The following is a 17018-nucleotide window of genomic DNA, read 5'->3' as shown; positions in this document are numbered from 1 at the left end:
GCATAAGCTACCCTCCCAGAAACGACATCTAGTAATGATGAGGCAGAGGTAACCTGCATTTGTAAAACATTCACAGGCAGATGCCAAATGCAGCCAGTACACTTGAGATCACATTAGAATTTACTTATGTTTTAATAATACCCTTCACTGACAGAGCGAGAAACATAAGCAGTTAGCCAACCATAGACAGCAGCTGGCCTAGCTTTACCTTTTCAGAATAATGTCTCATCCTCAATGATCTTTTACCTTGTTTCACCGTCTCACTTCTCTCCGAACCTCAGTGACTGGTGGCCTCTCGCTGACCTCCGCTGTTCATATTCATCAACACGCGTACACTAGTACATGAAGCAAAGCACAAACTTTCAGTTTTTCACCAGCAGTGACTATTAGTGCAGAGCCCGTGTGAACTCCATCCCTTCGCTGGCAATAACTCTCAGACGGGAGGAAGACTGGTTGTAGGTTAATTGATAGCAGAGGTCACACTGCACAAACTCACTTCATCCACATCTTCAGCCAGGTCAAGATAAAGAATAGTATCACAGGAAATGTTCAGGCAATTTTTGATACTGGTGCCAATACTAAAAAACATGCTGTTTACTTACACCTATGTCAGTTCTCATGCAGGCCTTAACCAACCAAGAGCGCCAAAAATCAATCAATAGTCAGGTTAAGAGCATCCGTGTCCCCCACTTATGTCACATGCATTACAGTCATGTCAGAATCCTCATTCAAACTCACAGACTTGAGTACATCAAATCCACATTAGCTCCATATGGCATCATGTTCTGGCCAGAGAGCCTCTGTAAAGTCATTGCTCCAGTTATTACCCATTTACAGAACAGCATCTGGTTTGACATCCTGAGAGGCTACAGGGAGAAATATGGAGAGAAAAATGTTTTTGATGTAGATCTGAACTAAACACACCAAACCATGATATATAAACGTCATCATGTCTAAAATAATACATTTCCTTAACCATTTTAAAGCTATTTTTAAAGCTACAAAATTATTCTGTCTCTAATTAATGTAACTTCCAAAATACATTTAATAGGACACAAGCACAACACAATCACGTGCTAACACACAGATGTGTAACCATGTTTAGACACTTTAATGACATGAGCATTTCTCTAAAAAAATAATTGACTCATTAGGACTTAATCCAGTGATCATGAGTAATTTGCTATATAATCATCATGCCGCAGGACCCAACAAACAGTTAATAGTAAGAGTTAAAAACATCTTTTTCCAGTCAGAAGATTTTTCATTATTTTCATTTGCTACTGTTTTGTCTCCCCACATATTCAAGCTGTAGTCCTGTTGGTTCTCTAGCTTTGGCAAGAAAACCAGCGATGTTCACAAGTATTAAATGAATTATCTTTGGGCTCATGAAAAAGATATGCACATCATTAAAATGAGTGGCATAGCCGAATTGTGGCTGCTTTCAACCAAGAGCTCCATACTCTGATCCCATCGAAATTCTGATGCTGTTGGGCATGTTGTGGCGCCAGACTACCCTTGATCTAACACCATTGATCTGAAACACACAGAGATTCAAATGACATATTGTGATTATACTTGGAAATGTTTTAGAAATCTGACTTTGTGGAAAGTAATGATCACATTTTGTGAAATCATTGTGTTTATGACGTGCCTCAGGCTTCTCATTCAAGCACCTAAATAAGAGAGAGCCGAATAACTAACTAAACCAGTTGACAAAGGGCTGAATAAGGTATTATTAAAGGAGATGAACTGAAAAACATGATTTGATGAGCGAGGCATGAATGATCGTCTTTAGATGAATTCACCACCAAGGAGCATGAAGGTCAGAACCTTTTCTTCACAGGCGTAGCACTAAAGTGAATTGTTTTTCTCTCAAATTTACCCAAGCACTTTGTTGTTTGGGAAAACCTGAGCAGTCACTATTCTGAGATCTCTTTAACAAAGTCTGTCACCAGCAGGCAGAGCACCATCCATCTCTGACAGTCTGCCGCTAAACTGGCATAAATATCTGCCCTTCACAATGTGCCAATTATTTCTGCAGTGTCAGAGGATCTGCAAGGCTTTGTTGCTTTAGTCTCCCCACTTTGTTATGACTCTACATTATGCTGCACTTCATGCCTCATATCAGAGACCTGCAGAGCACTGTATTACTATGTATACTGGCTCATGCTGCTGCCCCCTTGCCCTCTTTTACTGAAGTATCCTTCTGGACTAAATAAGGAAATTATAATTATAGAATTATTCGTAGAGCTATTATTGTTAGAGGAAGTCTGCCAACTCCATTTCAAAGAGTGATGACATTATTGTTTTAAGTGACACTTGTTCTTTCAGTGACTGAATTGATGAAGAACTTTGCACTTTTCCATGTCTAACTTTCTTTCTTTTTGACTTTGTGCATAGATAATCTCAATATAAGGTGGTCTTTATCATTATGTGGGCGATTAACTCAGCAGTTATGGTTAGTTTGCATGTTTGCCTGAGACTAAAGTTGCACTGTATGCATTTTTCGTAAGTGGTTCTCATTAAAGGGGTAATTAGCATAGAGGACACAACATGGTGGTTTCACTGGCATCTGGTTTTTGGTCATTGTGATGTAAAGCCCAGTTCAGACCAAAGATTCACGACAAGATGAGTTGAAACTCACAACTACTTGCAATGTGGCGGTCTGCAAAACCTGCCAGTTTACACCAATGCCACTAGACAAGATGTTATATCGTCTCCATAGCAACAACTTCGTACTTCCATTCTATCTGGTGGCTTATCAGGTTTTTTTTTGTGGCTGGATATAATTTGTATCATCTTAAAATATGAATGAGGATAGTAATAGTGAGTTACTTGCTACCATTGCATTTCTAGCCTTGATGAAACGGCAACAACATGAAAAAAAAATGAAAAAAGAGAGTCGAGGCTTTCTTTTCCCCCATCCAAAACTCTCCTATTTCGACCAGCCAACAGATTGCTGACATGACCAGCTGACTTCACTACGAGCTGATTGGCTGTTGAAACAGGCGATGTGCCCTGCGTTCTAAAACCAGCCACTAACAACTTGACAAGCTGAGTCGCAGGCAACGCCATCCCAACCAGATCCAGAACCAGACAAAACACTTCTATGGATCATAGTGGAAGGAAATCACACACAGACTTTATTGTTTACTTTGTTTAGTTTGGAGGACTTGTTGAGTGAGACAGCATCAGAGTGAGAAATAGGGACAGAACTGCCCATCAAAATATCTGTGTACATTCCTGCTTTGCATCCTACTCTGGTCTCCACTCACGACTCCAGTATATTCTCCTTACTGTACTTTATGCTTTATGACTCATAGTGAAGGTCCATTAAGTAATAGATGACCTTTATGTACCTCAGCAGGAACAGGGAGTCTAGAAACTGTAGTGGGCTGGAGAGTGAGTTTGAGTGTTGCACAGTAAAACATCTCCACTCAGTCAGTTTATTATGGAGACTAAAGATCTTATTTATTGAAGAAAAAGTGACAAATCTGCAGACGAGTTGAGATTATTTCACTAGGCATCATTTTCTGGTTCCAACATCCAATTGCTCTGTCGCGTGTCAAACTAACTCGACTCATTTCAAGATATTTCCTGAAACAAGGAAAGCTGCATGGGGTTATCTCATCCCATTGGAAGAATTTTCTTTTCTTTTAGTTAAGAAAGTCTACATATGACACAAAATGATACTTTGAAATGTAGAAATTTCCAAACTTGGCAAATAATTGTTGGATTGGTGTCACTGATTAGTAACCCTCTCAGCTCCCTTGCAGATAAATTATGGGTGTTTCATCATTGCCTCTTTAATCAATATCTATTGTTTTATAATTAATAACTGTGCTGTCTATGCTCCATATGCTTCTTTCTGTGCTTTCTACCACCTCCTCTATCCTATGCCATCTTCTGCATACTCCACTGTCTTTATTCTTTACTCTTTTATAGTGTTTCGCAAGCATTTTCTGACATTTAGCAGTTCATTGGGTTTTGTTCCAATCAAACACAGCACTGGCTGATTTCACAGATTCAGGCAGAGAGGAAGATCTAATCAGTGAAATCCTCTGGTGAGGTAATTGGTTGGAACAAAGCCCTGCAATCTCCAGGGCCTCAACGGCACACGGATGAGAACCACCGCTCCACACCAAAAGTCTTCACAAAACCGTTTTATTCTACACTGTCCGCCATGCAGTCTGCTCCATATCCTCTGAATAGAGAAGATCAGCTCGTGCCAAAATAGCGTCCATGTTTCCATCAGTGGTGTCCCTCCCCATCACAGCGGGCTTTCACACAGTGTTGGACACGCTGTCAGCAACAAGGGGCTCTAACCAGGCAGTGACGCTATCCACACTGTCTGCAGCCCACCGCCTGTCGACTGAGTTTCATGCTGAAGGCTTTGTGAGATGAATATTGTAAATCCAGTGGAAAGTTTTTACCGCCTTTAAGCCCTGGTTACAACATGACAGCATATGAATCTTTCTGTCGACGCGTTCTCTAAAAGGGCGATGAACTAATATCGGTGATAAGACTACTGATATTTTTAAATAAGTAATCAAATCAAAATATAACGAGCAGTGTGAACAAAGCATGCACACAAAAACAAACATAGGGTTAGCAATTTGTTAAATATTCATATAATATTTTTAAAACAAGTAAATAAAACTTAAAGGTTACATATAGGTCAAGGGTGATGTAGATGCAGTCACCACAAGTGGCACCCTAACTCTTGTAAAAATGTAATATCATGAAATTGTACATATTATGGAGCAAAACAAACAAAAGACACCATTATTAATCTGATCATTTTAAAAGCCATTATTTATTGGATGAAATAATAAAAACTGAGCTGTAGGTGTTTCCACATCAATTGCACAGATGGATATTTCTCTCCAATTTCAGTTTTTGTTTGTGATGAGAAACAACACTTTTTTATTATTTTTATATATTTTTCAAGCTTGGATGTTTTAAGCTCTGTCTAGTAACTCCAACATTTTCTCAAAACTCTCAAGGATTTTTCTCCAAGGATTAAGTCTTTTGAATACTTTTCCCCTTAAAGAGACGATACAGACTTCAGTCCTCCAAAGGCTTCCAGCTCTAATTCTACTGCAGTCATTCCTGTATACTCTACCTGACTGTAAATAGTACTGCCAGGTACTTTCTGTTGAAGTTAGCCTTCAGTCTTCAAGCTACTTCAAAAGATGCAGCACGGAGTTGCTAAATGCAACCAAAAAAAGCTGTTAAAAATCCAGAGAATTTGCTGGTTGAAGAATGTATGGGTAAAATATAAAACCTGAAAGACTGCTTGCACTGTCAGAAACTTGATCAATAGGTGAGCACAGTAAGGATGTGCAGAGAGGCCAGTATTTGTAGTATCTGTATTTGTTGAGGCAGCAAAATTATTTGTATTTGTATTTGAATAAAAGAAAAAAATAAGGTTTTTATTTTTACTACATTAGTTTTAGGATATTAAAGTGTTGAAGTAAGTGCTCTTCAATAAACATTTTTACAAAATGGGCTCCCATACTAGGTCTTGAAGTCCAGTTTCCCAGACCATGAACATCTGTACTGACCAGTGAGCCACAGCTCAGCTCCACCAGGCAGACAGATCTGCAGCTAGTTATGCATTCATGACACAGAGACAGACAACAATTTAAACTTGCTACGTTATGAGTCCCAACCTGCATCCTGTTATTTGACATGTTGTTTTTTTTCCTTCCCAAAAACAAATATCTTAAAAAATATTTGTATGAAATAAATATTTGTAAACACCCACTAGGTATACTTCTCTGAATACCATATTTGAACTTGGCTCCACCCCTCGCACAAAGCACTGATTGCTGATATGTTTTCATTAGTGTTCAGGTTAACATTAGAAAGGCCAAGCCACTATCAGTTGGCAGCTGCTTTGAATAAGATGTAAATATTACAGTTTAAAATGACCTTTCTCGACTTCTCCTTCACTGTATAAACCATAATTTTTATATTTTGCAAATCATGCAAGAAAATTATACCTTGTAATTCTACTAACCTTTTAAGACTTAATTTCATAGCAACCTATTAGACTCTCAAAAACTCACTTTTTAGTGTTGAAGCAAAAAAAAGGTCTGTCACACGGGATCATTAGTTGCCTATTAACCTTTTTAAAGTTTTTTTTTAAGCATTTTGTTTTTTATGAAAATCAGTAAAGAATTACCCGATTCTGAATAGAAATTGAAAAAAAAGGAACTGTTGCATACTTCCTTGAAGGAGAATCAATAAACAGAAAATTATCCTCAGAGATAATTTCAGAGAGCAGAACTGGAGAAAAAAGGAAAGATATTAAAAAAGTGAACACTTGAGAGCTGAACTGAAGTTACTTTTATAGACACCATTGATATGGATATATTTCTGCTGATCTTCAGGTTTACAGGATCTGTCAAAGAGCCAAAGCGGGGGGTCCTGAGGCATCTTAATCCAGGCCTGGGTGTACTTTAAGTGGGTGTTGGCAGGTGCATCTAAAATCCTACTGGCATAGCTGCAGTGATGGATATACTGTGTGGTGTACCTACCCTGCATGTTATCAGTCATTGCACTGACAGGATATTTGCTTTGCTTTGTATCAATGGAGATGAAGAAAAAGCAAAAGAAAAACAGAGAGGAAGAAAGATTTTTCTCCCTTTTTAGTAGCATTTAAGCTCTGCTTCTTCACTAGAACTGGCTACAGCAGTGAGTGGGCACTTGTCACAGATAAAATATTTGTGCTGTGCTTATAATTAAATCATAACCTAAACACACTGCTTTGGTCAGTGTTGCCAAGAAACTTTTAGGATAATCCCTGGAAAAAAGCAGCAAAAGCCTGCAAACCCAAGGCAGTCATCCTGAGTTACATTTTGCATTTGCATCCACTGTGATCCAATTACTCTACCTATATTATGCATTCGCTGTCTACTGCCATGCCACTATGGTGAACACCACAGGCTGTTTGGCCCACTGTCGCAGCAGCGTGCTCTTGTAAACAAATTGAATTTATGTAACCTTGCTGACGGGAAGGAACTGCAGAGTCCAGGCTGGCTGGTGAGCGTGGTGTTCCCAGTGTTTGGAACCTAGTGGAAACACAGTTATTATGGCCAGAAAGAGTGAACTCACCGCCTACAGTGGCAGCCAGCTTGTTTTGTTATATGGATGATGAAGTTGATGTATGGGTCCCTTGTATGCGCAGAACAGCCACAGTCTTTCTGCCAAGTGATGAATAGCATCAATACTGTGGGCTATTGGAAAAGACCCGGGCACACAAGATCTCATCTCAACTCCTCTTTTCCATTTTCTCCATTTTCCATTTTTGGCACATCTCAAATAAATTGTATTGTTTTTCTTTTTGTTTTGTCCTTGCCGTCCTTCCTTACTTCCTTGTCCCTCTATCTATAAACCACTCCTTTTGTGTAACTTTTAATGAGCTAAAAGGTATGCAAGAGTGCACTGGAAGCACTTGACAAAGCACTTTTGAAAGATTAAGGTTGACTAATGGCACTGTGGTGCCTAGTTGGCTTTGTCTCCCCCTTTTCTTTCTCTGAATCGGTCCACCCAAGCAAGAGGCTGAGGGAATGAGTATTGCAATAGAGGTGAGATTAGAATCGGTTGTGAATTGGGCTGGAGATTGGTTTGTAGACTGAAAACGCCTGAAAATGGAAGATGGAATGGAAGCAGAGGGAAGACCAGGGGACAGATGAACAATGAGAGAGAAGGTCACAGTTAAAAAGAGAGTGTAGAAGAATTTGCTCTGATATTTGCATGAAAAATAACTTTATAATGGCCCAAGATTCTCCTCTTGGTACATCACTCTTTAGTGAAATAATTTGAAGTAATGGCATCTTTTCTCTCAGAGTCCCCAGTGACTGCTTCGAGAGCCAACAGCTGGTGTGTGTTTTAGGTCGCCAATTAAAGCACTCAGGGTGTTATGTGGCTTTCATTTCATATCATTCTGTATGTCTGCATGTCACCTCTAAATGAATTTAATGAGAAATTACCTGTTATGGGAGCCAAAACTGGTTTTGCCACTGAAGAAGGAGCACACTAATCCCTCCTAATGACTTATGATAATCATCTGAGCCTGAAACCTGTGGACTACTCTGGGGTGTCTAAGGCGGCTTATCCATAACACTCATATTGACGGATGATCATCTGATGCTGAAGCTTTTTTTGAGGGTTTTTTCACCTCACTCCACATAAGCTTACTAGACTTTCAGCGTCCAAAAATCATAAAGTGTTTTACAGTAGTTTGTTGACTGCACTCCATTTTCCAGTGTTTGGTATCAAATTATTTCCAAGCAGAGGGCTCTATCGATTGTTTGTTGCACTAGGTGTCAGAGAGACAGTTTCCATAAAACTTTCATGCAGTCTGCTTTCCTCTTTGCCTCAACAGGAGTTAGTGTTTGGGTGTTAGCGCTCACAAAGGGACCCTATTGATTCTTGCATTTATTTTCACCCGTGCTTTCCTCTTTTTCTCCCTCACAGTGGCAAACATTTTATGGCGAGAAGAAGGTACGTCTAGGCTGCTTCTGCTCCACTATAGCATTCATTAAACTGAGCTAATTGAATTTTTGTAATAGGGTTACTGAACTGTGATGAGAGGGATTAAATGATTTGATGCTTTGAAAGTAGATAACAATGTTGTAGGCTTATTTCCGTTGCAAATGTTCACACTGTGGAGTCTCATCTAGTCTATTTCAGGTATGTACCAAAGCTGTTTTCTTCTCTCCTACAGGTCTTGGCATCGGAAACATGTTCTACGTGTTCTATGAAGACGGCATAAAAGTCATCCAGCCAGTGGCATGTGAGATACAACGGCATATTAAGCCCAGTGAGAAGCTGTTGGCTCTGCAGGTGAGTGGTTGGACAAGAGACACATTCAGCTGTTTTTAAAGTGACTCATTTTAACAGTGATTCATTTTAAGCTGGACTGGAACCCACCAGGTACCTGTGAGAGTAAGAGCTGTGAGGAAGAGTGCTTTGGCTTTGCTGTTGGCACGGGTCATCCTTTTCTATCTGCTATAGAACTGCAAAGCGAAAAGGAGCTCAATTCCCCATTTGAACGTTTTCTTTTAATAATATCCTCACTGTTCCTTAACATAGAAACATGGGAGTCTCCTGGATAATATAATGATGACATAGGTTGATGTTATAGCAGTCAGTCTTAATTAGTTCCACTGTTTTTCTAAGGAATCAGATTTTTTTGGTATCCTACAATACCTTGATCCTCAGCTGCCATCGCTCTCTAGGGGAATCAGAGCTGTGGCAAATTCAGAACAATTTGTCTTTGTAATTGGGAACAAAATGCTGCACCGTAATGGTGAATTTATTTCACATCAACCTTAAATCTTAAAAAAGTGAACTGACTACAGGATGTTTAAGTGTAATGTTTAACTTTAGCTTTCCATTACTGGTCTGGTGCATTTAACAGAGTTTTAAGATTTGCGATTGAATGTTTTAACCAAAGTACTCCTTGGAAGTCAGAGTTGACTTTTGAACTTATAACTGCACTTATCCACATACATATTTTATTTAATAGTGAATCAATGTGTCATGTGAAAGGGATTGCACATCGTGACAAACTCAGTTTCCCACAGCTCTACACAGAGTTTATTGATATGTTTATTTATTGAATGGGACAGTGTGCAGTTTGAAACATTGAAGATGCACTGCACCAGAGTTAGCTTGAAGCTAATTTGCTTTCAGTTCATTGCTTGGGTTTTTCAGCTCAAAACTTTGCTCTCATCAACCTTGTCTCCAGCGTCAGAAAGAACCTGTTTTCAGCAAAACAGCTCTGATAAACCACCCTGCACTACCTTCCCAGCACCAAATGTCAGACAGACAAAGTTAGCGACAAGCCAGTGAACAAATACAAGCTTAGCTAGAGAGACAAACATTATTTTTCCAGGAGTTGGTGGCAACCTAAATTATTTCTTTTCAACATATTTTATAAAGATTTTATCAGGCCCAGTCTGGCCGGCTTCTTGTAGAAGACTAAATAATAAATCATTTCTTAGAGGTCTTGTGGCAGCAGCCAACAGAATGTTTCACTCAAAGGTTAAGAATATTTGAAACAACCAGGTGAGAAATTGGGATAAAACAACAACCAGCAACTCCCAGAGTATAGAGTGTACAGCTTTCCAGCTCCACATGCTCCACTCTCATTCAAAAGGTTAAAGCATTCTCAAAGTTCAGTCAGCCAACTCTCATGGTATTTAATATTTCATATCATTACTGTAAGAGATTATAGAGTAGTTAATGTTTGGCATCTAGGTTCTGACCTTATCACTTGGTGCAGCAATCACATAAGCACACAGAGAGAGATTGGAGAGTGTTGATAAACATCCCTCCCCTTCAGGATAAACTACAAGCAGATTCTACAAGTAGATGCTGTAGTGGAGATGGGGTGATTAAATGCTGTGTGTAATGTCTGAAGATTTCCAGTCATCCAGGTCATGGTATATCCAGAAAAGGCCAAGTCAACAGCAACTGGACTTTCTTAAGATTATTAAAGACATTCTTACTCTCATAAAAAAAAGCCAAAAGGCTGAGGAAGTCTTTTGGATGAGAGGTGAAATGTCTTATCCTATCTATTACTATAACACTGTAAGTAATGGAGTGATAATGCAGTGAGCAGTGAAGATGAGCATGAGTGTAAATAGACCGCCTTATTACAAAAGGTGCATAGAGTATAGTGTGTCTGCAAGCTCTAGTCGAGTTGAACTGGCTGAACTTGTCCTGTTTTATTTCTCCCTCAGTGTTATATTGTATTATTTCCATACATTATTAAATGTGTACCGATGTGACATAAACATTTGATATTTTACCATGAATCAAGAAAAGATAAAAAACTTTTTTTTATAGGTTTTAACAGTGAATTCCTGTGGGGAAATAGGAAGGTGTGTTTTTGAATGACAAAATGTACACCGTAACTCATGATGAGAATTATTATTCGCTGGTCTTGACAAGTAACACTTGAAGTGTCAGCTACTGAAATCAATCATTAGCAGTCAGTATAGTTTGCACGGGGATTTAGTCCAGATTATTATGCAAATACCGCTGAGCAAGTAAGGATTCTGCATCCAGCTGAAGAAAAGGCTTTACTGTACATAACGGAATATCTGTCTTCTTATCATATAAATGCTTCACTATGTTCATCGGCTAGTTGGATGCTGAGCAGGTAGTGGACAGCTGGTTTATCAGAGCTTTTTGCTAAAACAGCTGCAACAGTGGGCTAAAATACCTCTATGTCAAAATTCTCCATAGAGCTGAAGGGATATTTCTCTGTGGGCTCATCACTAAGAGCAACTCCTTTCATAGTATACCGTGTCATTTTTTTCATTGTAAATATAAAAAAATATTGATTAGTGCAGCTGTAATTGATAGTGAGACGTGCTCTTTTGTTCAGTATTGCTAGCTCACAGAAAATGATACCCTGCGGAATCTGGAGCCACCTTTCACTCTTCAGCCAGTTTGATTCAATTCATTGAAAGACCACATGGAGTCAGAGGGGGTTACACCTCTCTGCAGAGTCTTTATACCCAGACTCCCTGCTGAATCACAGTTTATTGCTGAAGCTTTCAAAGCAGCTCGCTGATAGATACCTGTTGGATTTACATGTGTTCTTGAATGGACACTTTCCTCTAAGCTGCCTTTCATCCAGGAACCTGCACTGATTGGATGGCTGTTATACATAAAGCAATGCCATGAATGCACAACAATCAGCCGAGCGATCCTCTGAGATGTGTGTTCGTATTAGGATATCAATCACTGCAATTGCTGTGATGCCAGTTCCAGTGCTGTCTTGGGGATTGCTGTGTAGAAAACATGAGCCTGTTCCCAGCATGGCGCTCACGTTTTCTCCATCGCAAAGGAGCATTGATTGATTTGTTTATGGTAATCGCACAGCCAATCTATTATCCTTAACTGCTATATAGAGTGTTTTACTGTGATACATTCAGTATCAGGCAAAACACTGTGATGTCCCATTGTAGTTAAATCAGTCAAAGAAGTATCTTTATTTTGTTTTCCTCTACAGACAGATGAATGTTTTTGTCCCTGCCAAGATTGTTGCGTGGGTTATTAGTGATTCTTTTTAAGTTAAACACAAAGGAAGGTATTATAGTTATGTACTGGCAATGTGATATACAGTATATATATAGGTATATATGTGTAGGGCTTAGCTTTTATTTTCATTTCAAAAGATTTTTTTTTTCCTTTTTAAAACGGGTAAAAATGGATACAGATCAATATTATGTACAATAACTGGATTGAAAAAAATCCCCCTCGAAGACCAAACACTGTATGTTTTGTTGTTTTATAGACTTCAAAGGAGTTGCGTGTAATCAACAGCGCATTTATACTTCCTCTCAATTTTTCTTGTAATTTTCTATGACCAAAAGCATTTTCTGAGCTTTTAGTTTTCCAAGAGGACTTTGTTTACTCTAAACTGTGATGATTAACATCTCGGTACAGAAGGAAACACAATTTGTGAATGCATGAGGACATACTGTGACATCCAGGTGAAAATCTGTTAAATGAGCCTCAAGGGATGTGCTTTATTTCTTGTCTGATGAAGCCATGCTTCAGTGTGATGTAATTATATGTAAAAAGTTTATTTCCAACCGAGTTATCTGTTGAAATATACTGAAATCAACATTACGTGCTACGTTTAAAGCAGTTTGGATTGAGACCATAGAGATGCACCTTAGGAGAATAAAAGTGCTTGTAAAGTTCCTATTTTGACACTTTGGATGTTGATGCTTCACTGTTTTCTTCAGTTTTCCTCCCCAAAGACGGCTGATGTTATCTCCAAAATATATTAGCCCTACCAATCATCCAGTGACTTAACTGGGGAATATCAGAACCCTCATATTTTTCAACACAGCTCTTTAAATGTCATCATCCGCATTCACAAGTATGAAGATCATTTGAAAAAATATCTCATGCTAATATTTCTTGGTCTCTGTGAAGATATATAGTATTGTATTGTTGGTACTTAATGTCGTATGCATTAAGGATTTTAATGAATCCATGAAAAATGAATACTGTTCTGTATCTGGAGAGTGTAGACATTTCCATAATAAAGGGAAAAAAACATATCTGCAGTCTTCAGAAGCTCTCAGTTACTACATAAATCGCATACATGCTATGCACCCACACACATACAGACATATGCAACACACATAAACACAGGGAGGATTACAGCCGCCTCCATTCACACCCTCAGCTGGGCATCAGATGCTCGATTTCTCACCTCTTAAAGGTGCAATAAGTACGATATTTACAGTCCCAGAGCAGAAAATGACCACAGTGTGGGTCTGCAGGGGTTTCATAAGGTTCAATACCAATGACTCAACAATAAGTTCAGCAAGTGCAGGGATTTCTGGCTTTTATGACTGACTTTCCCAACCTGTTTTAGATCAAGCACGCTGACAGATTGTGCTTTCAGCTGGACACTTCCATACATTACAGCTACAAAGAACTGAAAACCTTGTTATTAATCAAAAAATGCCAAAGCACTGTCATTGTTTTAGCATTTTGCATCTTGAAATGACCTTAACTTGATGTTATTGTTGCATGTCTGCCCAAATTAACCATCTTAACCTTCCTCTATAGAGAAAATATAGGGGACAGAATGAGTGGGGGGCTGCACAAGAGATGAGAATAAATTTCTGTCAGTGTTGCTGTAGCTCCACCTCATCCCCAATAGAGTTCAATGAAGTTCCTGCATTACCTCGTGCCCTTCTGACTGAGAGAAGTAGGCCTGTGGGACGGCACCTGTCACTGGACTGCCTGTGTGGTTGTAAATATGGGAAAAGGAGTTCATCCTGGCATGCCAGAGCCCTTCATTCATCCTTGCTGGCCAGCAGCTCCCTAAATCGGCCCACAGAGTCTGGAAAAGGCGACTGGGCAGAGACTGGAGGCTTGGAGGGCTGGGGAGGAGACGAAGGGGAGGAAATCTCCAGAGCCAGAAGGCCGGTTAAGGTTCACAGTTAGCCTGGAAGGCGAGAGCTGCCAGGACTGGAAGCTGAACAGCCACAGATCGTCTGCAGGCTTTGTTCTGTGGATTACGTGTGGACAAATGGGAGCGATTACAGAGATTTTGCAGGACCTCGCAAAGCTAATTTATCTAAGTTGGCAAGATAACATGACTCGCATCAGCATAGGTGATAAGACTGCAAGTAGTAAACAACACAGAATAACGACTAGACAAAGATAATTGTTTTTTAATGAGACGTATTTCCCTGCTATATGAAAAACAATTAGTTGACAGCGTGTATGTGTGCTTTGTCTTTTCCAGGAGGAGGTGTGTCCCTCTGCAGCAGGAGAAACAGTCCAGAGGTGCGTGTGGTCATCAGCGGTCAACATCAAGGACAAGTTTATTTATGTGACACAGCCAACCTTGAATCGAGTGCTCATTGTTGACATCCAGTCTCAGAAGGCTGTCCAGGTAATTTTCAGACTAAACCGGGAAACCAGGTTCATGTTCATGTTTTGCCAGCAACTCTGCAACATATGTATTATATGAGAAGAGTTAACAATTTAACACGGAGCAGGAACAAATGTAATATATTTCCTGTTTGTGCAACTGTAAAAGTGAAGGTTCTTTCTCACAGAAATGAAAATCTGCTTTCATCTCTGCCAACGGACCTCAAGGTTGCTAGAGTCAAGACTTTTTTTCCCTTCTCCTTGACTTATTTTGTCACACAGTTATACTAAAAATAATTAAATGTTCCCACATCAGTTGAACAACATATTTCACAAGAAGCTTTGATAAGTTGTTACTTTCTGTGATTGATTTTGCTGAATGAAGGACACATTTCTCTCATCAAATGACACCCTTTGACTCAGGATTCATTACGTCACAATACATTGTCCTTCATCCAGAAACCCAGTTATTTGAGAGCACTGGACTCATACATTCTCTGAATTTCACCCATCTAAACATTTTCCAAACTTCTTGGAAACAGCTAGCACATTAGGTATGCCTGGACTTAAAATATTCTACTTGAATAATAATTTAGTGGAACACTACACAAGAGTGAGTGCCGTGTTGTGGTGTGCTAATACTGGCACTGGTGAGCTTCAGAGGTAGGCAGGAGGCTACATGCCACACATGTGTTGACTGTGAATGACACTTCATTATGTCAGTAATAAACTATAAACTGCTGTTTACCGTAAAAATCACAGCTACTGTAACATGGACAACCTTGATCATCTTTCTGCTTTAAAGCTTTTAGTGTCTACACACTTTAAATATGGTCAAAAGATGTGCCTGGAGGATATGCAACATTATAAAAGTTAAATTTTAAATGTTTTGAGCTGCAAGGAGTTGTACATAACAGTCAGCTCAATATCACTAAAGACCAACATCTGTTCTCATAAGGCCTATTTTCTGTTCTGAGTAACTGGTGTTAGCTAACATTTAATATAGTTATTAGTTTGCTTGTGGTTAGTAACGTTAAACAATTCAAATTTGGCTAAATAGTTGAGATGATGCATATTTTTCCTCTTTATTGGCAACGGTTACTAAGGTGCTTAGAATCAGTCAATTGGTTGCTTGGTAACAGTCGTAAAACACAGCTGAGTAGTAAGAGACGTCCACGCATTCATTACAGCCTTTGTCAGCCAATCATAACGCGAGGTTTATGTACGTGTTGATTACAGCCCATTCATGTTGTTTTAAACTGCCACTGAGGCAGGGCCGTGCACAGACATTTTGGGGGACAGGTGCTCAAGCAAAAAAAAAAAAAAAAGGGGCACTGATATACATGAATTCACATTACACTTCTGTTGGGTCGTCTCATTGATCAGCAGGCAGTGCAGTGACGATGCCGCTGCAGTAGGAACACACATGCACACGCACATGCACAGAAACATGCATGCATACGCGCACACACACACACACATACACATACACAGTGAGTGGAGAAATCAACCGGAGCAACTTTGATCAATTTTACAATCAGTAGGGAATAAATCAAACTGTCAAACTGCGTCTCCTCAGAACAAACTCTGCAGTTTTTTAAGAATAAAATCATCCTGAACTAGATCTAATCTACACTTTTACACTCAGGAAGTAAAAGTTCATCAGGTTGACCTTTGTTCACCAATAAATTCAGACTCTTTCTCACAGTGGAGACCCCTCAGAGAATAAAAATTAAAATTAAATCAGTCTCGTTGTCCTGCTTCTGCCGGACCAGAGAGGAGACTGCAGACAGAGACGGGACGGAAAGAGGAGGAAGAGGGAATCGTACAACCTTAAAGATGGCTGGCAGAGCGTGATTTAAGTGCAGGGTGTGAAGGGGGAGGAGGGGGAACTGCTCTGGTGACATCTTAAAGCCTGTCTCCCCTAAAAGCCCTTGGAGCCTGAATACTGCTGCTAACAGAAGAGCTGCTGACACAGGAGGAGAGGAGAGGAGTGGAGAGGAGAGGAGAAGAGAGACATCCAATATGATTGCATAGACTATTAACCGCGTAATGCATATTTATTTGTTTCAGTTGCTGACAAAGGAACTAACTAACCTACCAGAGTTAATTCATTTTCATTGACAATGCTATTTTATGCCAGACTAGCTTGCTTGTTGTTAATCTTAATAGTGCGCTATCACCTACCGTAAATTATGCTGTACTGAGATGTTTTTGAAAAAACAAAAAAAGACTAATAGTAAAAAATACTATTTTATTCTTTAAGTTGTTTTGCTAACAAATCTCTTATTAAACCTTTTATTTCTCCTTATTCCTCTTTATTAGCAAAGAGCAATGTAGCATTCAGGTAGAAGTCCTCTCATTTTTAGCCGGTGCTGACCATGTCTTTTGCTGGTTAGGAAAAACATAACTGGTGGCAGATTATATCAGATATATTTAAATGTTAATTCGATAATGTTTAAAATGCAGCTTTGTTCTTGTCTGCTTAAAGTGCCTTCTGAAAGCTAATGTCTGTACTTACCAAAGATGGTTTGTGAGGAGAGAAAAAAAAGTAACCCAGTAACACTTTATGATTGTGAGTG

The 17018-nt window shown here is 39.3% G+C and overlaps 1 protein-coding gene across 2 annotated transcripts in view; it reads left to right on the top strand.

The window, feature by feature from the left end:
• fstl5 (follistatin-like 5) overlaps positions 1-17018 on the top strand; it is a 176428-nt gene that overhangs the window by 145300 nt on the left and 14110 nt on the right. For both annotated transcript variants that reach the window (XM_044364657.1, XM_044364656.1), the window contains 3 exons: positions 8491-8517; positions 8741-8859; positions 14309-14458. In XM_044364657.1, the coding sequence (XP_044220592.1) occupies positions 8491-8517; positions 8741-8859; positions 14309-14458 (296 nt within the window). The remainder of the gene's footprint in view (positions 1-8490; positions 8518-8740; positions 8860-14308; positions 14459-17018) is intronic.

Source organism: Thunnus albacares, chromosome 10 (genome assembly GCF_914725855.1).
Source record: "Thunnus albacares chromosome 10, fThuAlb1.1, whole genome shotgun sequence".
NCBI classification, from domain to species: domain Eukaryota; kingdom Metazoa; phylum Chordata; class Actinopteri; order Scombriformes; family Scombridae; genus Thunnus; species Thunnus albacares.
Note: the sequence above shows the minus strand (reverse complement) of the source record. Positions and strands in the feature narration are given on the sequence as shown.